The 27,163-nt window shown below is 41.0% G+C and overlaps 1 protein-coding gene across 2 annotated transcripts in view; it reads left to right on the top strand.

Annotated features, from left to right (window-relative positions):
* The window catches only part of ADARB2 (adenosine deaminase RNA specific B2 (inactive)), a 323,206-nt gene that overhangs the window by 182,038 nt on the left and 114,005 nt on the right, over window positions 1-27,163 (top strand). The window contains exon 2 of one of the 2 annotated variants that reach the window (XM_075082412.1): window positions 24,244-24,330. The exons of the other annotated variant lie outside the window; for it this stretch is intronic. Coding sequence (XP_074938513.1) covers window positions 24,244-24,330 — 87 coding nt within the window. The remainder of the gene's footprint in view (window positions 1-24,243; window positions 24,331-27,163) is intronic. 2 annotated transcript variants of the gene reach the window in all.

Genomic DNA, 27,163 nt, shown 5'->3' with positions numbered 1-27,163 from the left:
AAACCAAAAGTCTGTCATACACAACTTTAGCAAGGTTTACCCCAGTGGAGACATGTGTTGTTGTTTAGCCCCAGTCAGCAACCAAGCCCCACGCAGCCACTCGCTCACTCCCCACTGGTGGGACAGGGGAGAGAATCGGAAGAGTAAAAGTGAGGCAACTCATGGGTTGAGATAAAGACAGTTTAACAGGTAAAGCAAAAGCTGCGCATGGAAGGAAACAAAACAAGGCATTCATTCACGGCTTCCCACGGGCAGGCAGGGGCTCAGCCATCTCCAGGAAAGCAGGGCCATATCACGCATAACGGTTACTTGGGAAGACAAACACCATCATTCCAAACGTCACCCCTCTTCCTCCTTCTTCCCCAGCTTTATATACTGAGCATGATGTCACATGGTATGGAATATCCCACTGGTCAGTTTGGGTCAGCTGTCCCGGCTGTGTCCCCTCTCAGCTCCTTGTGCACCCAGCAGGGTACGGGGAGCTGAAATTGTCCTTGACCAGTGTAACTGCTACTTAGCAACAACTAAAACATCTCCACATTATCACCACTCTTTCCAGCAAAAATCCAAAACACAGCCCCATACTAGCTACTATGAAGCAATTTAACCTATCCCAGCTGAAACCAGGACAGTATCCACCCCTTATTCCATACCGTTTACATCATGCTCAGGTTCCACGCCACCCAATACAACCTCATTAACCTCCACCCCCCCCTTCCCATCCTTTGATAAAATACACAGATATCATTTAGTCCATGGCTTTGAGCTCCATCTCTTCTGGTGGTCACTCAGGACAGGAGAGGTGGTGTGTTGATTGGAGTTACTGGGCACAAAAGCCAGCTCAAATAAAACTCAAATCACAGGTTACCTGCCTGGATGTGTGCCCGTGCCCCTTGCTCTGGGTGTGCCTGCTCAAGCAGGGGGGTTGGACAAGATGATTTCCAGAGGTCCCTTCCAACCCCTACCATTCTGTGATTCTGTGGTTCTGTGACACTGAGCAAACTTCAGTTTTGCTTTTTCTTCTCAGGCTTGCTAGTATTGCATCAGTTGGACTGAGATGAGTTTTGCTTTTAATGAAATTAGTTGCTATTTTTCTTATCTCTGCAAATTAGATATTCACAAACCAGAGGCAACCTATAAAATCGAAGGCCTGAATAACCACAACTTCCGAACATTGTAAATGGTACCACCTAGAGAGTACGTTAGGATAAAAAGAGTGTTGTCATCTGGTGGTTAGAGGACAACTCAGGTGAGGAAATAGGAACTAAGGAAGTCAGTTTTCAGATGATGCTAGCTGGCATGTGTTGGCTCAGACCATCTGAAAAATCTGTCCCAAAATGGCAGTAAACATTGCAGGTTCTTAGAAAATAAGGTCCACTCACCTTTTTGTCAGAGTCCTATACTCTTCAATAGCTGCATATATTGGAGACGATAATGCTTGTTTGAAGGTATTCAAATTACTAGGTTGGTTTTGGTTTAAATATTTCATAGGTAATTCATTTATTAGCAGAGAGAAAGTGTGAGCCCTTTTTCTTCTCTTCACCTTTATGGAGTATTCTGGATGGAAACACACCATTAATTTTAGGGAAAACTCATGTGGGACTCATGTTCAAAGCTTAGAAGCATAATCTGGGCACTTGATGTGATCTTGTGAGAAGCTGGTAAACATACAACATGTTATTATTTTTCCAGTACAGATGAGGTGCTGGTTCTTCTTTCAATAATATTAGAGAACAAAGTATGGCCTCTTACTTGGATCAGTAGTTTCAAAGGTTATATGTCATTAAGTAGAAAAATCTTTTCATTATTTTGAAGTGGCTGGCATTAAGTGCAAGTTATGCTGGTGTATTGCTGATCATTCAGATTAATTATAAAAGTGCATGAGTACTTATTTAGCTATAGACAGTTCAGTCCCATTTTTTTGGAAGTTACGTGCCCATTGAATGGGCATGGGAATCCTTCCACTGTGGTTCATAGGCTTTCTCATGTTTGTGAAATCTTTTTATGTATATATTGCCCAGCCATTAATAGAACCCGAAATTCATACCTTCAATCAGACCTGCACTGTCATGCCAGAAGAGCTTTTGACTGAAAAGAAATGGCTTAAATTACTCACACAGTCAGAATTTAATGCAATAAAGCATTTATAATAAGAAAATTAAAAAATCAGACTGGAAAAGAAATGACATCCAACACTTTGATTCATTGGTAAGGAGTTGAGGTGAAATAAACATAACAAATCATAAATCACAGGGCTGTCTTTCAAGATGATGATCAGTGTGAAGAACTATGGGAAAAATCATTCTCGGCCTCTATTGATCAACCCATATAAACACCGAGGCTCCTTTAGGATCTGTACTTCTCCCTGACAAACCAATCTATTTATGGTCTGGGTCCTGACATAAAACACCTAGCATACAAAGGCGAGTGTTAAGATCACCACATGCACACCAGCAAGTACATTTTCTGCCCCCTGCATCACTCCTGTACAGTCAAAAAAAACCTCACCCAGCTGTAGAAGCAGATGGAAATGTGCACATGGGCAGCGAGGACAAACAAACTGTCTCTTGCTCAAGTGATTTGGTTTCTTCTTGCAAACACAAAATGTCTGAGGAGAGATTACACTGAAAATTCAGCTTATAAAAAAATACAAAAAAGAAACAAATCCACCACTGATGATCCTTGGAACAGCTGCTGGTTTCTACCAGTTAGTCCCAAGTGGCCAGCAGTCGCAATTTGTGACTAGTCTTGTCTTCAGACATCTCAGGGCAACCAAAATGCGACAGGATGACAAATAGTCCTTTCAATAGATACTGACAAACAAATTAGTGCAAAGATGCTTTTCATAGCATACCAGATGTGTTGAGTTCTATCATATGGAACAAGGAATGAAAAACTGTCTACGTCCCATCTGTGCTTTTTCAGTAATCACTGATGCACTCGCTGTGGAGTATAAGGTACAGTAAACATTTGGACTGGGTTTTACGTGCAAAATAAAGGGAAAACCCTAGGTCTTGGCCTCATCATCGGTGTCTAAATCTTTTATATTAGCAAGAATACCTTAAATGCCTGGGAGAGAGATGTTCAGGAGTTAGGGTATTGTCCTGGTGATTAATTGAAAAATTATGCAAATACCAAAAGAAAGGTTTATGCAAATCAGAATAGACTGCAGAAATGCACTTTGCTTCCGATTGCATGCAGGGCTTCCAGCCTGTCATAAAAAAGCAATAGGTTAAAGAATTGCTGTTTGGATTTACATCATTTCCTCTCTTGGGGCTTATCTGTCCTCAGACTGTTAACCCAGATTTAATTCAAAGAGGCTGCAATTGCAGCTGCAAGAACAGCATTAAAATGGAAACAATGAAAAGTGAGTGCTCTCAGTAGGTGATTGAAAGGCCCAGGGCACTGCAGCACATGCATTTCTAGCCCACTGTAAATGAAACCAATATCTCTCAGGAAAAAGGCCCTTTGTGAAGGTTGTCCTTCCATTCAGAAAAAAACGCCGCTGGGCCGGAGCAGGAGCAGGAGGTGGGGGGAGAGGTACAAAAACATATACCAAATATCCATAATAAGAGAATGCAAATAAAAGGAGCAGGAGGCCTGCTCCAGACCCTCAGTGTAGGGGTGAGCTTTACCCGCTTTTAGCTTTTTTAACTTAGATTGAAATGATGCATGTTTTCTCCCAGGAAATCCTTTCCTAATGGTTTACAACTAGGAGACTCACTCCTGGCTCCCAATGTCATCATCCCTTGTGCCCTGACTGGCCCTGGTCCCTCTCCGCATCAGTGCTGGACCTCACACGGGGATGCGTGAGCAAGTAGCCACCTCAGCCCACATCCAATCCCAGATGAGCCCCTGGCTGCAGATCTGCTCTCAGCACCGAGGGCTGCACTGCAGCAAGCACTTGTCCTCCTCTCCTCTGCCCATGCCCAGGGTACCCCAGGAGGCAGTTGTGCCAAGGAGACATGCAACCAAGTCTTGTGGCTCATTGGCATCCTCTTTGCAGTAAACCCAGGACACCAGAGGACCTCTTTTCTCACTGGCTACGTTGTCTCTGGCTGCTGATGCATGCTCACCCTTTTCTCTGCAGCCACTCTCAGGCCTGAAGACATCCAAGCTCTCGCCTCTCTCCCACCATGGGACTCAGTCTCCCTTCCTTGTCACTGCCTTCTCTTCCTCCCTCTGCACTATTGCACAAGTCCCTTATTATTGCATGAGCAAAAAATCTGTTTCTCTGAAAAATCCATTTTGCTTTCTCTTTCCCTTTTGGTTGGTTAGACAATTATTAACCCACCTCCTTTTCATAAAGTAGCCACAACCATGATAATAAAGTCAAAATATGATTTCCCTATAATATAGTATATTCTCTCCCTTTTCATTATTCCTTGCAGATGGTACACCTCTCACCATAAACAGCATGTTAGCTCACTGATTCCAGATGCATAAAATACATACAATTCTTCACATTTTCTCTCTTTCCCTCAGATGAGTGTGTGTGTATATATATTATCCTTGCCATTTAATTTTCCCTGCTTTTCATTTTGATTTCTCTTTTAGGACGACACAGACTTGTCATAATCCATCTGGGATTTTATTCTTCATCATACAAAAATGTTGCTTGAAGGCCAGTTTTTACTTGGCATTAAGAGACTGAAGATCAGCCTAAATCAGAGTTTCATAAACCTCTTATAACAAAATCCCTTCAGTTGTAAATGTGTTGTCTCAATAATTAGATAAATATACTAGACCACTTGTTACCAGACTAGCACAGGAACTAATTACATTATTTCTTGTGACTGCACGTGATGCACCAATTCACCATCAAATAAGATGCCCTAGTACCTTCCATCTTCCTCTGATGTCGTTGTAAATAACTCTAGTTCTAAAAAGGGGTTACAACAAAGGCTTTATTAGAAGTAAAAGGCATTTAAACAAAGAAATATAGGAATATGCTTTGTGGACTGAAGGATAAACTGGATGTATTTTGCATTGGTAGGTGAGGGGGTTTAAAATTCTCATTTGATCATTTACAGAAAGCTTCTGACTTGATTGTGAAATGTTTTCTCTTGTGCTTAAATTTCATGCCACAGATTATTAAAAATTGACTTTGCAGTATTTATTTTACTTATCTAACCCAGCCAGGCTGTGCTTAACCATAGATTTTGTGAATTATTAAATTTTAAAAGCAATTTGTGTTGGATTTTATACTCCAGTTCTGTGTGCACCTCCAGTCCTATCCCTGAAGCTGAAGTGCTTTGATTCATCTTTAATCTGAAGAGTTTTAAAAGTGCATGTTCCAAGATGTAAGACATGATGATAGTCTCCAGTGTAATGCTTAACTAACTGCTTGTTAGTTTTAACATTTAACATATGATGAAAAATAACTAGTTTCAAGAGGTTACCTGAGCCGTAACAATGCTCAACATAATTCATTCAGTCAGATAACAAGAACTATTTTCAAACATAATGAGAAGCTAATAAAGGTCACTGTGCCTACAAACACATATACATCACTATTAATTTAACAGTACCAATGCCAAACGCATGCATTTCAAGAAGAAATCTCTTTAACTGAAACCACTTTATGTTAGAAGAAGGAAGACAACTGAATAAATCTTCAGTATTTAAATTAAAGCTAGGCCCAAGTTACAAGACTTAAATCTAAATCAGGAATCAGACAGGTAGCAGAATCAGACTAGATTTTGACTAAGAAGCATGAATTACCCAATTAAACATGTAAGGGCTAAAGCTTAAAATAAGACTTGAATTTTCCTGAAGTTTGAAGTAGAGATATATTTCCCCTGTTAAAATTAAGGGCAAAGCTGAAGTTTTTGTGTGTAAGTTTTGATGCCTCCTTTTTGGCTATTCAAACAGTTTTCCAGAAAAATATCAACAGTTTTTCAAGACATTCCTAGACTTCTCATGTAAACTGAGCCCCAGTGTGAAGGTGGGAATTTGAAATGCTAGTGTTGAAAATGGAGAACAGTTTTAAAAGTTTTGTCCTCTCACTCTCTGGGGAACAGCAGCAGAGCTCTTCAACTCTGTACGTGTTAAATGCAAATACAGATTTGGGGTTTACCTGGGTTTTGCCAGTACATTGGTCTCAATGACTTTGGGAAGAATTTTGCTGCCAAGTGAGATGCGTTGTGGCGTTTCCCAAGTCAACAGGTGTGGCAACAGAAAGAAGCAACAAATAATATGCAGTAAATAGATTGCGTAAAATAATTGCTAGATGGATCATACCCAAAAAGACTCTGTTCTAACTAGGTCCATAAAAACAAACTAAAATTCTAAGGTCTGGAGGTGCTCCATATAATAATTAATGCCAGATTTCAAGGTGAAATTGGTTTAATTACACGGAGCATTGGCAAGATTAGTACATTCAGTGTTGAGCTCATTGGTTTTTGTTTGTTTGTTTTCTGGTTGATTGCAAAATTGATGTAATTATTTACATGAGGAGTTTTTATTTTAACGCCTTGTTTTTTGTGCCATGGAGCAAACAGTAAATCCCCGTGGTCCTGCTGAGCAGCCTGTCAGAATAGGGCAGCATGTAAGAAAGAGGAAAGAATGGAAGGAATCCTTCCCTCTTCTGGTTCTAAACTGTTTTGGGAGAAGCCATGATATTTTTTCTTTTTCAATAATACTTTAAAGCAGACCTTCAAAAAGAAAATCATCCTTGTGAGCCAGGAAATCCTGTTCTTCTGATGGGTTTATAGACAATATCAGGGATAGCTGTGCATCCTAAATCAAAATGGGATGTCTTTCTAAACACATATTTTGTGCTGCTCCTTATAAAGCCACCATTCATTGAGATCTACCTCCCTCCAGATCTCTGTATAGCCCTGCTTTTTCTTCTACAAGCCTGCTCGTAACGGTTTTAAAACCCCCTGAGTTTCCCAAGCCCTCTTCTTCAGAATAAATGCAAAGGTTTTCTCTTGGACATGGGGAACCCTGTTTTAAATATGAGTATCTTAGCTGGATGCCAAAAACTCAGAGATATAGGTGGCTCCTGTATGTGTTCAGGTGTTCAGAAGCTGTGATTTACAAACTCAGCCCCTGTGTTTGGAAAACCACAAAGGTTCCTTTAAATATATACATGTATGCATGCCACAGTGTTGTATATGTACACTCCCTCATAGACATCACCCATAACAGAGCTCCAAGGGTGTCCACAAGAGTTGATAATCATTGTTGTCATGTGCTAAAATCCCTTTGGATGACCTTGCTCGTGTTCATAGATGAGAGGCAGCTTATGGAAGAGATCTTCCAAATTGTAGAGGATTGCATGCATAATCATTAAAACTGAAGACATGCAGCAGGGCTTTGAACATTTCAGAGTGTCCTTTTGCCAGCTTTTTCTGAGTCATACCTTGAAACCAGCTTACAGTATATTTTCATTGACAACAACGTGTATTGAAAGGACAAATCTACACAAAGGGCTATAGATAGTAGCATTGAAATTAGAACATTACAGAAAAGCCTCTGTCAGCGCAGTCCTCAGAATAACAGTACCGAATGACCTTCCTCTATGCTTAAAAATACATGCTGCCTATTTTCAGTCAGATATCTCTGCTTCCTTTTAATTATGCCACATGTAAAGATGTTACCACAAGGAGTCATAACAAGGTATTTTGGGTTATGCACACTCTGAGTCAGAGGCTGTCATTTACAAGAGGCTGGAAGGAAGCCTCTGGGTGCGACCCCAGTCTGGACATTAAAAAAATGCAAAATATTCTGATCCATAACATATGTTTCTAACTAGGTTGTTAGAAATAAACATGGCCCCAAGACGTGCCTGGGACTTTCCTGATGGAGCTATTGCAAACGACGCACATTCAGGAGCCCCATTCTGTTGCGCTCTGAATGCTGTTGCACCTTTGCCTGCAGATGTGCCATTAGCAGTCAGATTTCTTCTGCAGCTTGTTCCTAAAAGCCATGCTAACTAACCATAAATGCAACATCTTAGTTCCACAGAGGACTCTGCAGATGAAGGCAGTATTACTTCTGCATTAATCCAACAGTCCTCTTTTAGCAACCTGGTGCTGGCAGTTGTTACAAGTCAAGACAGTCAGAGTGGGGTTCATCTCATCTAACCTTAGCCATTACTGGGCTGAGCATCAAGACAACCAGGCGAAAGACTCTGGGGCAGTCAAGGGATTTGTTTATGGTTTAGTCTTGAGAGGGTCTTTGTTTTTATTCACTAGGAAAGGAGGCCCCTGCCATTCATCAGGACCAGAAATCACATCTCTTTTTACATGGTAAAAAAAAAATAGAGTACTGCCGTAACTTGCTCAGTGGATTCAAACTGGGGGTGTAGTTGTGCAGTCCAGACCTCCAGATCTCTTCATCAGCAGCCTGATTAGATATATGCCAAGCAAAGATCTAATATACATCCATATTAGAATAGAAGCTTTATTTTACTTACTTTCTATGAAGAATTCTGCAAGCTAGCATTTGTATTTATTATTAGTTTTATAAAGAGATATGGAAGACAGTTTTACATTTTAAGTGTGTTTAGGTTAAAAAGAATCAGAATGTTATTTTTCCATCTCATTTTGTGTGTGTGCAAATCACTCCATCATTGTTTTCTTTTCTGGTAGGACACTAAGCATGTCTGTTAAGAGTCAACAGATAGTGACCCTTGTTATGTGATTGAGCAATAGCTTTTGGTAACCTTACTGGGTGACTGGAGACAGATTACAGTAGAGATTTGCAAAACAGTTCAGGGGACCTCAGGGATCAGTCATCTGCAAAAGCACTGGAAAATTGCAGTTTGCCTTAGGTGGCTGGTTACACAGCATGAGTAGTGAACAGTCAAAACAAATAGTTTGCATAGACTGAAATGTGTTTACAAAGTGTGTTTGAGCAAATTCTACTGACAAGTATATCTGGAAAAATCAGTGTCTCATACAAACAGAAGAAAAAGCTTAAAATCACTGAGCAAATTAGGTACAAATCACTCTCTCAGCAGTGGACACAAGGTAGACAGATCCAGAACTCTACACATATCAATGACACAGAGCTCAGTCTACAGCCTGAACCACCGTACAGTATCAGGGCCAGATGGAGTATGACTTTATGTTCTTCTTGTCCCTTTGGGGGGAAGGTATGGCTTTATTTTTCTCCATTTCTTTTTGAATTGAACAAGTTCATTTTTTTGATAGCAAGTCATTTATGGAAGTGGCAGAGGTCACATTTCAGCTCTGAAGTTTTGTCACTCAGGGCCAAGGAAATGAACGATGGGATTGTTTGCATTTAAATCATCAGCATTAGACAATTGCATTTATCCTGAAAACCATCTATAAAGTCTGGAAGCAGAACAGTGGAAACGGACTTTCTCCCATAAAACTCTGTTCACTGGAGATTTACTGTGTGGCTACTCCTGAAGACAAATTGCCATCTTTTCTTTCTCCCTCTCTTTCTCTCTTGCTCCCTTTTGTTAACAAATATGAAGCAAATCTATCCACTGAACCTCAGCCAAGGCCAAAGTGCTTAAATTTTCTTAGCACGAATGCTCTTGGACACTCTGAATGGTCCTGGTCAATCAAATGCCTTGGAAAAGTTAATAAATATAGTTGCGATGTTTTGGACTTAAGCCATGGCACTACAGATGTGACCCCTATAACTCCAAATACATTGCACTGTCCTGGATTCAGAATTTGAACAAGAACACTACAAAACTGAACACACCAGAGCACAGACTATTTCTAATACTGAAGAACTGAGGTTGTAAGTATTGTTTTGTTATACTGACCTAGTGTTTACATATGGTAACATAACAAAGAAACCACCCACTGTGCAGGACATCGGGCTGCAGGCTGCCCCCATCAGAGGGTTGCTCAGGTGATCCCTGTGGCAGCACTAGCACTTCCCTGCCCTGGTGCTTGCTCCCCAAAGATGCACACTGGTTACTTTAGTGCCTGTTTGCTGTCACCCGTCAGCAAAGGGGCTGTGCTCAGGACAGTGACCTAGCACTGATGGTGGAGGGTAGGCACGTTCAGCAAGCACAGTTCGTAAGTGTGTGATTACTGCAAGGACTGGTATTTTCAGCAGATTAGTGCCTGCCATAATTGGCAGCAGGGAAAAGCAAGATTACTGTTAAATGTTCTTTTTTTTTCCTACATTACAAACTCACTGGTCTAATTTAAATGTTAAAATATACTCAGAAGGGCATTAAAATATACATAGAAGTGGAACTATATGTGCAGGTAGCCAGCCTGTATTAAAAATCTGCTGAGTGTCAGGTCCCTAAGGACACTGATGATGTCTTCTCACCCTGCCCACAGCGCAGGACCCCTTTTCAGCCTCTCACAGGTCCATCAGTCCCTGTTCCAGGAGTGACAGTCTCCAGTCGTGCCACAGCCCTGCTCTGGATAAATGCAATAACTGTGTCACACTCACAAAAAGGGTCTCCCCTCACTATCAACCCCCATCTACCCTGTCTCTTAAAAGACATGATCACTGCTTCCATTTCCTCCCAGTTTGAAAGACAGAGTGCAAACATCAGTCCTCAGGAAGAACTGTCAAACAGAAGGGGTCCCTCCCAGTGACCCTAAGCAAGATGCCCAAGCCTTGAGGAAGGATGGGATTTAGGATACACCCTAATCTTCAGTGTTTATTACTGATGACTTTGATCAAAACCTCACTAAGTCTGTCACCTGTGTGCCCCTTTTCGAGGTATCTGATGCTCTCCAAACCTAAGTAGTTGTCTTTGGCTCTGATGCAGGGTTACAGTTCCACTTTGGAGGCCACCACCTTGTGCCTCTATCTATATTTCTATACCATCCAACTCTAGGTATGAGCCTCAGCCACTCTGACACTATGTTGTGCCTACACTCTGGTGCCATTATTTTATATTCTTGTGCCTGAGTTTCTGCAGAAAGAAAACTTAGATGTAAGCCCAGGAGGATATTTCACAGAAGCAAGTGTGAGAGGTCTGTGGATAACCAGACACATGACATTGGTTTCATCTCACCAAATATTTATATCTGAGCCAGTCACACAAGTTTCCCTTTGTAATCAATGGTGTTTAAGGCATGAGTCATCTTATCCTAAAATTCAACTCATGGTCGTTAGTGTTTGCTACCAGTGGCAAAACAAAGGGTATATAGCACCAAACGAGTAAGGTTTTGCTGACAGTCTGCAGTAGTTTAACTGCTGTAGAGAAGTAGCTTTTATTTTCTGGTGGTTTAGGAGAGGACTGTGGTCATGTTGCCCCATCAGTGCATCCCTATTTTGTTAGGAGCTCATTAGCTACGGCAGATATTGTCATTTTTTGAATAAGTGCAGTTAAATAACTCCTGCTTTACTAGAAAAGAGGATTTTCTTTGTTGTGGAAAGAGGGAAGATGGCTCGTAAGAGGGAATAAAAGACACTGAATTCACATGACTAGTGGAGTTAGAAACATTTGAAGAGTGTGAGCTACACATTTTCTAGTAAAGAGGCCCTCTCCTTGCTAGGGTTTCCTGTGCCAGAGGGAAGAAAGTTTCAGATTGCTTTTGCATTTTAAAATGAAAGAACAGAGCACAGGAGCTGTCTTATAATCTCTTGCTGAGATCAAAGGGGGAGGGAGGTAAATGCGTATGTACTTTTTCTCTGTTGCTGCACCAGCTATTTAGTAGAACTAATGGAGCCTCCAGAACAGAAGAGGCAGAGATTAGCTTCTTCATCTCTGCTAACTGTAGAGTCCAAAAGGATTAATATTATTAAGAGCGAATTTCAGCTAGAAAGTAGGAAAGAAATTCTCCCCTCTTTATCTTTTCATCTTTGTTTCCAGAAATAACTCTGAACCATGGTTTTCAGCCTCCCACCCATTCCTATTTTTTCTTCTTATTTCTCAGTAACAACAGACTTGGAAATGTCTAACACCCCTGAGAAGCTTTGACTTTGTGGAGTTTTTGACCAGTTTGCATGAGAACTGTGGAGCACTAGCAAGACTGAATAGTCGTCATAAGTTTATGGGATCAGATCCTTAACTGGTTTGAAAGAGTTATTACACTGACCTCAGCTCGTATGACTCTGTGTATGTTCGTGGACTTCAAAAAAACCACACAGACTCACTCCAGCTGAGGATCTGACCTGTGAAATTATGGAGTCTTATCCAAAGCAAACTGAACTTCTGTCATGAATTGGTCTTCAAGGGAAAATAATTGCTAATTCAATGACTCCCACTGTTTTTACTGCAGCTGCTAGTAATTCTGTGCTGCAGAAAAATCTTTGCTTTTAACTGGTGAATCAAGAGTTTACCCAGTAGCTTCGATACACAGAAGATCAGAGGTGCAGAAGTGTATACACAATCCTCCAAATGTTAGGTATTAGAAGGCAGGCCCTAGGGTCAGTCTATGAAGCAAAAGTGACATACTCAGGAGAAATCTTCCCAGCTAGACATTATGCCATAGTGTCCTATTAGCTTTTCTGGTAAATGGTGAAAAAAAGCCCTAAAATCCTGGTTTAGATGGGACTTTTTGATCCACATAAGATTGTCATAGTCAGAGTTAATTTTGTGTAGAAACAGCCTGAAAGAGCTCACTGGGAGCTGTTTTCAGTGTACCAAAGCAGCAATCCTGGCATGTGTATTGATGCTGCAGCAGCATCCAGACAAATTAGTCCTCAGAATGGCAGAATTTGGAGCTGAAGAAAGTAAGCTCAGGAGGCTACAGTTCTGCTGTTCCTCTTGGCAGCCACCAAAGGGAGATGAGCAGAAAAGAAATGCGATAAAAAGTAAATGGCACTTTCCTGCTAAGCTAATCAGTTCTGTTTGAGAACAGAGGGCTGTGCCAACTGCAAATCAATGCACTAAATCACTTTCGTTCTTGTGCGAGCCCTGCCGCCATGGCAGCTGCTAACAAGGGAATAAAGAAAACTGTTATTGGATATTTAGTAGACTTTTAAGCACTTGTGTAAAATAACATATTTAATTTAATGCAAAGTTATAAATGTAATAGGAGTTTATGGACATTATAGTAGGGAAGAGAAGAATAAGATTCTGCTTCTTGCTGCACAAAGAGCTGTCTTATGTTCCCAGGCCATCCTTATCAAACTCTGTCCACGGTGTTCAAAAGCAGCTTTTTTATTGGATTTTACCACTTCATCAGTTTATTAAGGGGTAAACACTGAAATAATAATACGCCTGATATTTCACATGGCTTTTAACATGTTCAAGTCACAGAACAGGACTAACACGTACTTACTGTAGAAGGAAATAAATGTACTCTAATGCCATAGTCTATATTGTCTAAGTCTTCACTGACTATAAAGAAAGCCTACAGTGACTGCTGCAGATGTGGATATGTACAAAAGCATGTGTAGATTTAATCGGATAATCCCACTTAAGACAACAATAACTGCACCCAGTGGATTTATTCAATGATGTAATATTATATACATTTTTCTGTTCTTTTCCAAATGATTCCCAAATAATATTAATAATAATAATCTTTCTTGTCTCTAGCTGTGACTGGGACTAGTCCCTTTCTGTGAGTAGTCTCTGGGAGTTTTCAGTGACGCTATTAAAGTGCTCGTGAGAAGTTGCATTTTCCTAGAAAGCTCCATTTCTGCAACACTCCCAGAAATCTCTTAGCCTATAATACAGGATTCACATCCCTGAAATCCCGGTTCAAATCACTGTTGCACATACAGAGCAGCCCAACTTTGTCATCATTTAAGTCATCAATCATAGCTGTGCAATGAAACACTTGATATAAAATACCCATGGGCAAGCAGTAGACTGCCTTGTCTTTAATTACATCAACCCTCAATCACCCCAAAGCAATGCCATCCTTGGAAGTACTAACTCTGACAGGTAGTACTTCTGGGAATGCCATAAAAATGCCAGCAAAGCAGCAATGGCAGAGAAAATAAGCTGCCTCATCTTTGGAGAATTATTGGACTGTACTAACATTCAAGGGTACAATGTCAGCACAATGCAGAAAGAGTTAGATGCATAGCCCCCATTATTATTGTTGATGGGAGTCAGGTGTCAAGTTTCCTTTGCATCATCCTGAAAAACTTAGCCTTCTTTGTAAAGCTTTAGCCAAGTTTTCCTTTGTCATCGCTCTTAATTGAGGGCTAGGTTTGAAGCCATTTGTGCTGTGATTGAACAGCGACTGAAAAGGCAAAAAGAAAATACTAACAAAGTAGCAATGATGAACCTGAAGCTTTCAGACTCTGCAAGGTGTGATGAAAAGTTTAATAAATATTAAAGGCTCATGCCTTAACAGGTGAAATTGGAGCAGTTGCTTTGTAGTAAATGGCACTATAATACCAGCAACACCTGGGACAGGCCCAGGGCAGCCCCTAACTCCTTTTAGCTGTCTCAGCTCCCCAGGGTCAAATGGGAATTTAAGTGCCTAAATACTTAAATAACTGCCTCAATTAGCAGACCTGACTTCTGTCAGTAGCATCTTGTCTGAGAAAGCCCTGTAAATCTCAGCCCTCCTCTATCACTTGGAGTTAATTGTTTGCTCTCAATAAGCACATGTATCTCAGTAAAAGCATTCCTAAATTATAATGGTAGTGCCTTTAACTTTCTGCCCACAGACAGATTGGTTAACACAAGACTGCCTCGTGTTATAAAGGATAAATCAGGGCAGGATTCAGGTTAAATATGCATTATTATGGAAGTACAAGAGAGAGAGGTCATACTTGGCTGGCTTCCAGTAGATGAGCAGAGAGCAGATTAAACAAAGCCTTTCAACACTAATTGCAGACTGGACCTTTCTGGTGCTGGCCATTCATTTCCTAATGTTTAAGCAGGTATTCAGTTTGGGAAGGAGGGGGTTACAGCTCAAAGGGGAGTGCTGACAGGCTCACTGACAGTGTCTGCCCTTGGCTGGGGCCGTTTCACTTTGTTCATCAGTTATGGAGAGATGAACAGCTATATCTGTACGCACGTTTGTAAGCATTACTGCAGGCTGGAGAATGATCTTAGAAGAACTAAAAGAGCAGTTTGTGTTGAGGCAAAGCACATTATTATGCCCGTGTTGGGTGATCCATACATTATACAATGAAACTATCATCTTGTAAAGTGTAAAAGAAATACTTAGCCGTTCATCTACACCTATGCAAACACCTTCTATTAGTACATGTACAATAGCTCCTAATATTTGCAACTCTTTGAGTGTCCTCAGCATGAGCTCTGTGATCCCTCCTTCAGTAACACACAACCCGGTTCCTTATCCAAATCTATGTGAAGATCAAGGACTGAAACAGTATCAAGACAACCTGTCAACAGCAGAGCCTTCTTTCTGGGGCTGCATTGCTCAGGGAAGCAGGACATCTCCCTCGGCACCGTATGATCCAGCGACAGCCACTGGTAACACCCACCAGAGCACAGCTCAAAACTTCCTGGCAACATAGATGCCCAAGGTAGGGTAGAAGTCATCTCTGCTACCTTTGGACATCTACAAGTTACTCTTTTAGTCCAAATCATAGTCCAGGTCCCCTGTAAAAGGAATAAGCACCTTCTGAGGGGGATTTATTGTGCTTTTCTCAGCAGGCATTTATCTGTACATGTCCATGTCAGTGCCTCCTCTCAGAAGGTAGAGTGAGTCTCTCCTTGGGTTGTTAAGCCCCTCTAAGCCCCTCGAGTAATAGCTGAACTTGGAGACTTTGGGTTTGGAGAACTGAAGCTGGGCTTTAACAGCTCAGCCCTGCCTTAGACTTTATGTACCCAGTTGGACTACTAGTTTCAGATGGTGGCAAAACCTTTCAAAATCAAGTAGTGCAGCATAGAGTTTTGCATCTTCTATGTCCTTCTGTATGCATGGTCCTGAGACACAGTCTGCTGTAATGCCTGCATAGGCAGCTGCTTCGCCCCCCCAGGCCTCAGCTCCACTGGTTCCAGAAGTCCTTTTAAATACCTTTGCTAACTTTGGTACTCTTACTTTGACATAGACCACTCATGTTTCACACAGGCATAGTTTAGCCAGCAGGTTTAAATTAGTGATGGGCCAACCTCTCTTAAGCCAAATTGAGTATTATTATACAGTTTTCTGCCCCAGTTTAGCTAAGTCTTCTTAAGTAGTGCACACTTGTATGAGAAATTAGCCTGTTCACCTTAATACTGGCCAAATTAGTTTCCCATGTGACTGAAGAAGCCCTTTTGTTTGCCTTAAATGTGTAGACAGATGCTCTTTGATATACTGTTTGATAAGCAGGTGGCATAACATCAAATAGTCACAGATAGTGTAATCATGTAGACTTATTATACGCTTAAATCCACTGGCCATTTTTATGGTCTCCATTGCAAGACTTCAGCATACAGAGCTGAGCACTGAAGGTTTCTACGCAATCATTCTTTCTTGTGCTTCTCCTGCTTTCTAAAGCCATGACATCCAAAAAAAGGGAGGGAAAAAAGAAAAAAAAAAAGCCTGTGACAGTTTATAGGATGCAAAATAGAAATATTTCCAAAATGAATGTTGAAATAGCATAAGAAGCTTGCAAAGACATGATTTCTAAACTGCCATCTCCAAGGCACAGCCAGATCACTCAGAACATACATAATATAGTACACTCCACAGACAGGCAGAGATGATCATAAACTGATAATAACTCAGGAGTTTTTATCTCTGTGTGTCCTCAGGCAAAGCATCAGGAGAGAAGAACACTCCTGTAACAAAATTAAATAGTTTCAGATCTAATTTTGCTAGGCTGAACTAGATTTCAGATTGATTTCTGTGGAATCTAATAGAGAACAACACACATACACATTGCCTTTCTTATTAAAAAATCCATCAACCACCTTGTGTTTTTACTCACTTTGCTCTTTACTAGAAGTAATAAGCAACTAATATTTCACAACACAACATGTTTCATTCTGTAAATGGTCTTTCATGGTAAAGAAGCTTGGAGTGGGCTGTTATGGAGCACTGAAGTACAGCCCCTGAGATTTGTCTACTCAAACACCTATTTATATTCATACGGTGAAACTCAGCTAAAACCCACTATCTCCATTCTGGGAAAGGAGGAGAAGAGAGCTGCAGGACATGCCACTGTGAAAAGAAATAATGTCGCAGGTGCTGCATACATTGGCTGAGGCCCATGATGTGGTCAATTAAACATATCCCAGAGGATATATCCTGTATCTCAAATCATATTCGATGGATCCATACAAATCACAACTGGCTTTATTGCTGGCCCTTTCTGTTTCCTAAGTGATAATCTAGAAGTTACTTTGACCTCAGAGTAAATGAGTGTGGACATATACAGAGGCCCTGGTGGGATGCAGGGTTGCAGAGCAGCCAGAGCACAGGGCATGAACCTGCTGCTGCATGTTAGAGGTTGGATCATCACCAGCAAAACATTTCACATAGCTTCCCCAAAAGATTTCCAGGGGTAGCAGTTCTGGGTCAGTAAACAGCCAGAACAGGATGCACAGAGGTAAAATGATTAGTCCAGTTGCCAGCCCCCTGCACTAACTGATGTTTCACACTCAATGTTCTCTGCAGTATCATAATACTATAAACTGTTATTGCTATTTAATATAATGGCATTTCAGAGGTCTCATCTTGGACAAGGATCCCATTTCGCTAAGCACTGAACAACAATAGAACAGAAATATATTCTCTGCCCCAAGAACTAGATAAATAAATGATAAAGGCTGCAAATAGATCTATTTACAGCAGAACCTTGCACTTGGCAGGCCACAATCGACTTCCAGGCGAAGCACAGGGACAGGTGGTTTTGTGTGTGGGTGCTGTATCATACTAAGCAGCTTGTTGCCCTGTTTCAGAGGAAAATTTCATGGCTCTGGGTTCACACCTCTAACTCAAAGCACAACCTGCCTTGTGCAGCTGGAAGCCTTCACCTGGAATGCTGACTATCAAAATGTTCCCTGGTTTTGTCTTCCTTTTGGTTATCAGACAAGAAAAAGTGTATTCTGATATTTCACATCTTCATTTCAGGTCCCTGCTGAAGAAGAGAACAAAACCAGTAATGCTAAATATATTAAAAAAAAAAATATCCTAAAATCCTTAATCTGAATATTTCCTTGTCTCCCTGTTATTAAGAAACATGTTCCAGGCAAAAAAATCTTATTCAACCAGAAGGTTTTTCTCTCAGAGTATTCCTCTGCTATCTCCAAGAAAAACTTTCCTTACTGTTCCCACATAGGCCAGGGTGGGATATCACTGCAAAATCCTTGGATTGAAAACCAATTGTAAAAAGCAGATTTTTAGTAACTGTGCACCTCAGAGGCCACATTTCCAGGGATGCCAAGCAGCATATCTGCAGGCAGAAACAGCCCCACATATTTTAACCCTTTCATATCCTTCAGTACACAGGCTCTTTTTCCCCCCCTTGGGCTGCTCAGTTAGATGATCTGCTCCAATTGCACTGACCAATGGCTCTCAAGGGCTCATGATGTCAGCAAGGCTTCGCCTTCAGATCTCCCAGTGTAGGAATCATAGAATCATAGAATCATTAAGGTTGGAAAAGACCTCTAGGATCAACTCCAACCGCCAACCCAACACTACCATGTCTCCTAAACCATGCCCTGAAGTGCCACATCTACACGTCTTTAAAATACCTCCAGGGATGGTGACTCCACCACCTCTGGAGTGGTGACTCACCTCAGGAGTGAGACACCAAAGCACAAACCAAGGAGGAACGGGCATGTGTTAATAGCTCCTTGCAAATATATGCAGGCTTGAATTTATCCTGTGCAATGCAAGGCACCAAACTGGAACTCCCGCACCAGGCACACAGCTGTGCCAAAGCTGCTGCTGTGTCCATGCAGAAACACAAGCTTTCTGAAGGTGTTTAGGGCAGCCACACTTCTAACTTAAACACCACAGCTAGAGTGGAGGGACAGAGACAGTCCTCCCAGCCCCATGGGTACCAGTGTGGTCATTCACAGGCAACCCAGCACAGCTTTGTCAGAGTGGGTATAAAAGAGCATCGCACAGAGCCTTCCGCCTTGTCTGTGAAGCCAAAAGCACTTGGGCAATGCTGCTGCAGCCCTGCACACTTGGTAACTCATGACTCAACATCTGGTTCTAGAATTCAGCTGTAAAGGCTGATTCTGACACCAAGCAAGTAAATCCCTGTCTGGAAACTGGCTGCTTAAACTAAATGATGCAGCGTGGTGGCTGTACAAGCCATAATTTAGAAGGCTGTGAGCCCTTCTCAGTAAGTGCTGTGCTTTAAAGACATTGCTATTTTCCTCCCAAATTTGCCATATTTTTCTTTTGTGTAAAGAATCACTTCGTCATGTCAATCACTGTCAGTCCAAGCCTGAACTGACTAAGATATTAGAAGGAAGATAGAGAATCATCTCCTGACGTGCAGGCTCTCTTCCTTCCCTGTATCTGCCCCTTTCAAAATAAATCAAGGCTAACAAAACTGTAAAAATGTAACTATTTGAGTAGCTGCAAAACTGCTTCAGAGTAATAAAAATAAGGGCTTTTTTTCAAGAGGTTTTGCAGCTGAGTTTACATTACTGCATCAGAATTGACCCTTCCTGAGTAATTTTATAGTCCACGCAAACCAATTGAATTATTTAGGACTGGTTTATAATGTCTGCACTGTGTTTTTAAAAGGATATTATTAAAGAAACCTCTGACAAGTAAAATTGCTTACGGTAATCAACTGGAATATGAAAATGAAACTAATTCAGTAAAACATTGCTAACGCTGGCCTGGCAAACCACTGGTAGCCATCTGTCTAATCCTTCCCATGTTCGGAAGTTGCATTTTAAAAAACAGTTATTAATAGTCCTCATTAGCTGCCAAGCAAAAGAGCATGCCATGAGCTTCTGCTCAGAGATTAGCTAATATTAGCAAATACTACTCAGTTCTCCAAGTTTGAGCCAGGACCTGCTGTGTGATCTCAAGGCCAGAAGGAGTTTTTCTACTGGGGTCCACAGGGATAGGAGAGCAACTATAAGGGATGGACCCCAGGACAGGAGCAACACCCCACTGATGCCAACAGTCTTCCTACAGCCCTTCAACCTGGGGAGTCTATTCCAGTGCTGCACTACCCTTACTGTTAGGAAGGTTTTTTAATGTTTGAAGTGAATTTTCCTTGGTGCAATTTAAGCCCATTACTTCTAGTTGCGTTAATGCACATGGAATACAGTTTTGCTGCTTTCTTCTATGCACCAGCTTTTTATGTATTTGAACACTGTTGTTATGACCCCACTCAGTCTGCTCTTCTTAAAGCTAAACAATTCGTCCAACATGTATAAGGCTTGATTTTTAAAGGTGTTGAGCTCTTGCCATTCCCATTGCTTTTATTCAGGTGATTGAGAGTGAAAGAACTTCAGTACATCTGATGATCAACCTGTATTGTCTGGTGCCCTTTAAATACTGATAGGTATGAGGGGCAAGAATGCTGTTTATAGCTCTATATGTGTATTCTTGTCTTCACAATAAAAGCATATTTATGGGACCTGTGACCAACCTTCTGACTGCATCCACAGGGCAAGAGCAACTTCACAAAAAGAGCAGATTTTAGTGGAAACTTGGCTGCCTTATACACCAGGCTTTGCTGAATCATTTGGTTGGACTAAATAATTTCCTGTTTTTCATGCAAAACATATCTTCGCCGATGGTTTTTTTTATTTGCTTAGATGATATGTATGGCTACTGTCAAAACAATGTTCATGATTATTTTTAGCTAGTTGCTGTTGTAGGAAAATGTATACTTAAGAAGTGTGAACTGAAGTCCTTTTCCATCCCAAAACAGAGGAGAGTGAGGTTTCTTCCTATAATGGGCTTCTCATCAGGAGAAATGATGATTTTTGTGCTTAGGGTACTGGAGCAGGGTTCCACTTGGCATCACTTGGAAGGATGTTTTTATAGTGAATATGCTACAAAATATGATGCTATCATCTTGCTTTAGTGTTCTAAGGTGGCTAGAAATAAATCTCTCTATATGTGCTCCTTATCTCTCAATTCCCATTGTAAATACAGCTTCCTTTGTGTCCATGTAGGCCCTCATGAAATAGTTCCTACATGTCATCGGAGGCTTTTGGTACAATTGTAATGCAAGCAATAATATCTCCTTGTATTGGCTCTTATAAATGTATTCTGCCTTCCTAGAGAAAAGAGTTTTTGAAATGTCTTGTTTTCTTCTCCTAGACCTGCTCTCCTAGCCTTGAAAAATAATTTCCTCAAGCAAATACTGAGAACATTTACAATTATAAAGTAAAAATACCTGATTTAATTTTGGGCTACCTGTCTTTGCTTCTTTTTGAAAAAAAAAAAAAATAGGAGGAGAAGAGAGTGAGAGAAAAAGGAGACTTTAAAGGTATTTCTCTGTATGGCTTTTTCCTATCCAGTCATGTCCTTTATTCTTATTCATAAGATTTCATCAAACTGTTGGAAATAAGACTCATTGTGATGGACATTAAAATACACCAGGACTGTAAAGTGTGAATATACAACTCTTTTAATCTTGTTCTGAAATGATAAACAAAAATGAAACTAAATTTAATCATTGAAAATAAAGCTGAAGTAGTGTCCTATAGTATATATATGGTAATAGGCAGTAACATGCAAAAGGTGGAAGTGCACAATCATGCCAATAGCTTTGTACCAAGCCAGATTATTACCCTGTAAACACCTACATTTAATTATCCTGTCATCTACCTTCCCCTCCTCCACAGGCTCGATAATTCATCTGCACTATGTGCATACTACGGCTCTTCTCTTCTTACATCCCCCACTCCCTCACACCCTGTCCTCCTCCTTCTAGACACATACTAAATCTTCCTTTGCTCAACCAATAGATTGAAATATTAAATTATAATCTTTATCATCTGTACTGATTGAAGGATATCCTCTTACTAGGGCCTGCTTGAATTTGGTTGACATGAACCCATCCATTGCTCCTCTAAGAGTACAGTGAATTTTACAGGTCATCCCTTTTCCCTGCCACACAAAGCAAAGGCACCAGCAAGGTCTTTGGGAACAGGCAGGAAACAGTAACAACAAAAGCTTAAGATGGCTAAAGGGTCCCTTAAGGCAAAGGGGAAATAATTTGATAATTTTTTAAATGCACATTGTAAATCTCCCCTATCAATTGCACAAAACTGGTTGGGGTGAAAGATAAATCATAGAATATTCCTTTACCTAATAATAGTATAGTATAAAACTACATGGTTTTGATTTTTGATAGGTGGCAGGAGTAGGCATTAGCAACCTTAGCAAGAAAGCACATGTCCTTATTGCTTGGTTAATGGATTAACTGTCTTTGAGAAGTGAGAACATTTTCTCAGCAAAGAAGCCTTCTGTACAACATCCAGTGTCTTGAGGGCTAGTTCTGAAGGTCTGACAGACATCAGCAGTCAGTCAGGCACCGGTGGAGTACACTCCAGCTCACTGCATCTCAGTATCCAGACACAACAGTCGTTACTGGTTTTGAAGCCAAGGACTGCCCTGATCCTATGTCTCTCATCTGAAGCGTTCCCCTTACCAAATGTAGCCTTTGGATTAGGTCCCGAAAGCCTACGCTCTTTTCACTTTAATCAAAGAAACTGGTTGAGAAAGTCAGGAGCGAATAACAGCCTTTATCCTGATCACAACCCAACAGTCTCACATGCACTGACATAGTGTCATACAGAGATACCACTTTTCTCAGTGAGCAACGCCTTAGCAAAAAGTGTCAAAGTATTCACTTAGGAAAATCTTTTGCCTAAAGTGTTCATACATAGCTTAATTCTTTGGTTCATGACATCACTACAGTCTCTTAATGAAATTGCAATTCAAGGAGGCTAATTTGTGCTCCAATTATATATTAGTCTGGGCTGAAAGGTTTCTGGACGGAAAAAGGTTTTCTTCAGGCAATCTTTTATTCCACTTATTGTATTTACTTACAAAGAGCAGTCAGCTTTTTCTGTGCTTTTTCATAATAGAATTGAGCTGCAGTGTTACCAAGCTAAGGGCAAACATCTGCAGTCATTTCTGATGGATTCTGATAACAGTCTTTAACAAGAACAAGGATTATTTGCAAATGTAGGAAGAACCACGCCAAAAAACTAACTGACGTGCTGCTGAAAATTGTAAGAGCTCTTCAGCTGGAATGCTTTCCAGGCCAGTGGTAGATTAGCAGCCAGGTAGTTCAAAGAAATTCAGAGAAATACTTTCGTACCAATAAAGAAAGACCCCATTGAAATAATTTTTCCTGTGTCACTCTAAAGAAGACATTCTTGGTTTGGGTTTTGATGCTTCTGCCACAAGAAAAAAGGCCAGCATTGTTTGCAATGTGTAGAATTCAGAGCATTTTCACCTAACTTTCTAAGCAAAGGCTTTCTAAGCAGAGGGGTATTTTAGGATCACCTTTGTAAGGTGTGTTTCTATTTCTTCTGCTACCTAAGGTAGACACCCTGTTGATGTAGGTCCTCATCAAAGTACCCATACTTTGTCAGGAGGAATTCAGCCTAAACAAACTGAACAACAAACTAAATAAAACAAGTATTTTCAATAGATCCCTGTTTCTAGTGTGTTAATAGCAAGTTTTCCCTATAGTTAAATCCTGAGAAAATTTTGAGCTAGTATAAATCAGTATCAGTTCTTATTTTGTTGAATCTGTCCAGGCATCTAATGTAGGAGCTGATTGTGGCACTGGAATTAAATTTCTGTGCCATCTACTATCTCCAGGATAAACAGAAACTCCAAGTAAAAGGAGCTACGCTTACTATGAATGTGAGTAAGAAGAGTTTCAAATAGGATTCTTGCTGTTTGGATAATAGCTTCCTGTGCACACTATAAAGGCTTTCCAAAAATCAAATCAACAATTTCTAGAAGAGTTAGAAGCAGTTGTAGTCTCTCACGCCACCAAAGCTTGAGCTTCCTCTGAGACTTCTATTTCAGCCTCTGTCAGGGAGAGGAAACAAGAGGAGGTGAGCTGATGGTCTCATCCTTTAGAACAGTTCTCATGTCCCTCCTCCCAGGGCTGACCCCCTCCAAATCTCACCCTCCTCCCCCATTCCCAGCTGGACCAGTTCAAGCCTCCCACACTCCCAGCTGTACAGTGCTCGGGCACCATTGCTGTGAAGCATGGCCAAGGAGCACTACAGAGGGGCAGTAACCAGGAGGGACGTGCATTCATATTTGCATGTGCCAGCTGTAATAAATATATTGCAGTTCTGTGAATTTTGGTGGGGCTGTAAATTCAGGAAAAAAAAACAAAAAAGAAACAGACTTGACAAGATGTTTTCACTTGAGAAAAAGTGTGGAGTAGATCAGAATGCATGGACAAAATACTGATTTTATATATCTCTCTTCTTCTGTTTTCTTCTAGAAAAAGTAAGCATACTGTCAACCTTCATAGCGCCCTTCAAGTATCTGAGTCCTGGTGCAACCACCATGGAGGATGAAGACAATTTAAGTAAGCAGCCTCCTTTCTCTATAGACAGATGAATAATAAAGTTTAAAGATAAAAGCTCTGCAGTGACGGGGCAATTGTGGAAAGCAGGTGGATTTGCAAATATCGGCAGGGCATAAGCCCAGTCCTCATGTAAATTGCAAAATTCCCTGATGCTGAGTGCAAACATGTTCTCTAGTCTCCAATGAAGGAAGGGTAAATCTCAGCTCAGCTTCCCACTTTTCGCTGTGCGGACCCAGGCATGGTGGGGCTGTAAGTGGTGTGTCACAAATACAAAGAAAAAGCTTCTTACAAAAAGATGTTTACACTCAGGTCTACAGTACTGTGGAGCTCCTTTTCCTTTCCTGTTTATATTACCTTATATTGCTCACTTGCTTTTCTCACAATCCCTAAAAAATGTCCCTAGGACACTTCGGTTTTGTGTGTTCCCTCGTTTACATTTCCTTGATTACAAAAGGTCTTTTGCAAAAGTGAAGACTGGAAGAACAAGGCCTCTGCTTGAAAAGCTGTTTTTTCTTTTACTTCTGTGATATGACCTGGAGAACAAAAAGAAAAAAAAAAAAAAAAAAGAGACCAAATCCAATTGAGATGATTAACCAGGCTTCAATATACTAGATGTAACCCAAAAACTAGCTCCTGGATTCTCTTGGGCCCTTACACCTGAACAAAGTCACTGACACTCCCTGAAGCCATGACTGCAGAGCTGGAGGAAAGTGCGGCTGGGTTTGAAGGATTTGTGAAGTCTTCAAAACACCAAGCAGTCTGGGAGTGTGCAGTTAGGACTGAATAACCCTCAGTGAGCCCTCCCATTTATCACCTAGAAGCAATTACTGCGTGTTATCTGGCCCTGCTTATTGTAACTCATCTTGAATCATTAAAAAAGGGAGGGACACTTTCTCAATCAAATGAGCAACTCTTTGAGTTTTAGTATCACCTACCAGATGGGTTTCTTTTCCAGCCAGACACACATTGACAGTGTTGTCCTATTAGAGCCCGTGGGTGGGAGGAATGGGCTTTTTTCCCCCATTGTTGCTAATCAGCCTTGGTTTGATCATGGTGCAGCACCAAGGGGAATAGCTGTTGAAGGAGTGAAGGAGCACAGCCCTCTGCTGCTGCTGCGTATCACATGGACATCACACCATTCTGCTGCACAGTGACTGGTAGGTTTTTACATATCTTAGCAAAGGCGAAGAAAAATCCTGAAAATCCTTCAAAACTGGTCTCAGGGAGTCTACATTTTCAGAAGGAGATATGCGAAGTACACACAGGAAACATATTATTCACATGATGAGCTTGTGCAGGCACCTCCTGCGTAATGTTTCCCAAATGTGCTACTTAGTTATTTTTAGGTAATGTAGGAAGTTTGTACAATCCAAACACACTAACACCATTTTCTTATGGCTGCTGTAATGCCAAGACTGCTTCGTGCTGGCACTGGCTTTAAAATAGCTCACATGGACAGGGTAAGCTGTGTTTTCTGAAAGAGAAATAGAAAAATTTCACTGTTTTCGGGGACCTCTTGCCTCGTCCTCTCTTGGGTCAAACATACACTCACTCAGAGATTTGTTTCTTGGCATGTACAACGCATTTTTGAGTGTTACTATTACAATTTTTTTAAAAAAAGATTAATTAATTTAAAATCAGCCATATTTCAGTGTTCACTTCCAGTATAATGGTTTAAAGCCCACTAATTTCTATAGCACGCATGTACCTATGTAGTAATTTGGCATTTTAAAGAGCTTCAGTGATTTGCTCTAAATAAGCAAAGCCTTCTTCCGTGCTAACAATTTAACAGCAGCCTAGGAGAATGCTGGCAAGGTAGAGAGGTAATTTGCTTATCCCTGTAGTTTTCTGCTCACTGAGCACCCTGTGAGAGTGCCCCTTCCCAAACTGTGCTATATGCATTGGCAGAGCCCCACTGGCTGAAATAGATTAAAATCCTGTTTCACATTCCTTTAGGCCTTCCTTACAAAGGAAGCCATGCCAGATTAACTACACACACATTTTCAACTGGTGATTATTAGCATATAGACGCTATTATTGTGGTTTATGATCCATGAACTAATACTAGAAAAATGTATCAAAGGCACTAGGCACCTTTGGAATCACATTTTGGGTAAACTAATCATTGGTCTCTGATGAAGACCTTATCTTGAACATGTGAGAAGTCAAAGTTAGCTAAGAATGTAAGAAATGTCACACAGGATTAGAAATAGGAAGTTTAGCTCTATACGCTGTCCTCAACATCTGCCGCTAGTGATGCATTGAGAAAAAGGACATTTAAATGGTGATCTTCCCCGTGGTATATCTTTCTAGCACCCAGCAAGAAATTTACTTAGCTAGATTTTGCACCTGAATCATCATATTTATTAGACATCAACAGACCTGGCTAGTCCTCTCTGCAGCTCACTGATACTTCTGATCTCAGCGACAGCCAGGAGCAGGGAGTTCAATGATTTAGTGTGCTGTCAAAAAGTGCACCCTTTTATTGCTTCAAGCCTGCTGTCTCTAGTGCTTGGATTGTATGAAACAGTGAATAATCGTTCCCTGTTCACTGTGTGCCTGCCTGCCTTTCATGATGTTACAGTCCTCTGCCTGTCCCTGATCTTTAATCGTTCCATCCACACTATGCCGTGGCATCAAGGCAGACTATCACCAGACACAGGTACTTGTGAATCTAGGGTGTACCTCTGGCAGGAGCGTATGATTCCTGGGGATCTCAGTGTGCCATACTGCTGTATGCACAGGCTCAGTTCAGCACCCTTCTGGAGGTATATACCTCTCCCCAGTGCCTGCAGAAGGACCTGACGGTAATGGTCCTCAACATATGGATTTC

The sequence above is a fragment of the Phalacrocorax aristotelis genome, chromosome 2, assembly GCF_949628215.1.
Source record: "Phalacrocorax aristotelis chromosome 2, bGulAri2.1, whole genome shotgun sequence".
In the NCBI taxonomy this organism is placed as follows: Eukaryota; Metazoa; Chordata; class Aves; order Suliformes; family Phalacrocoracidae; genus Phalacrocorax; species Phalacrocorax aristotelis.
Note: the sequence above shows the minus strand (reverse complement) of the source record. Positions and strands in the feature narration are given on the sequence as shown.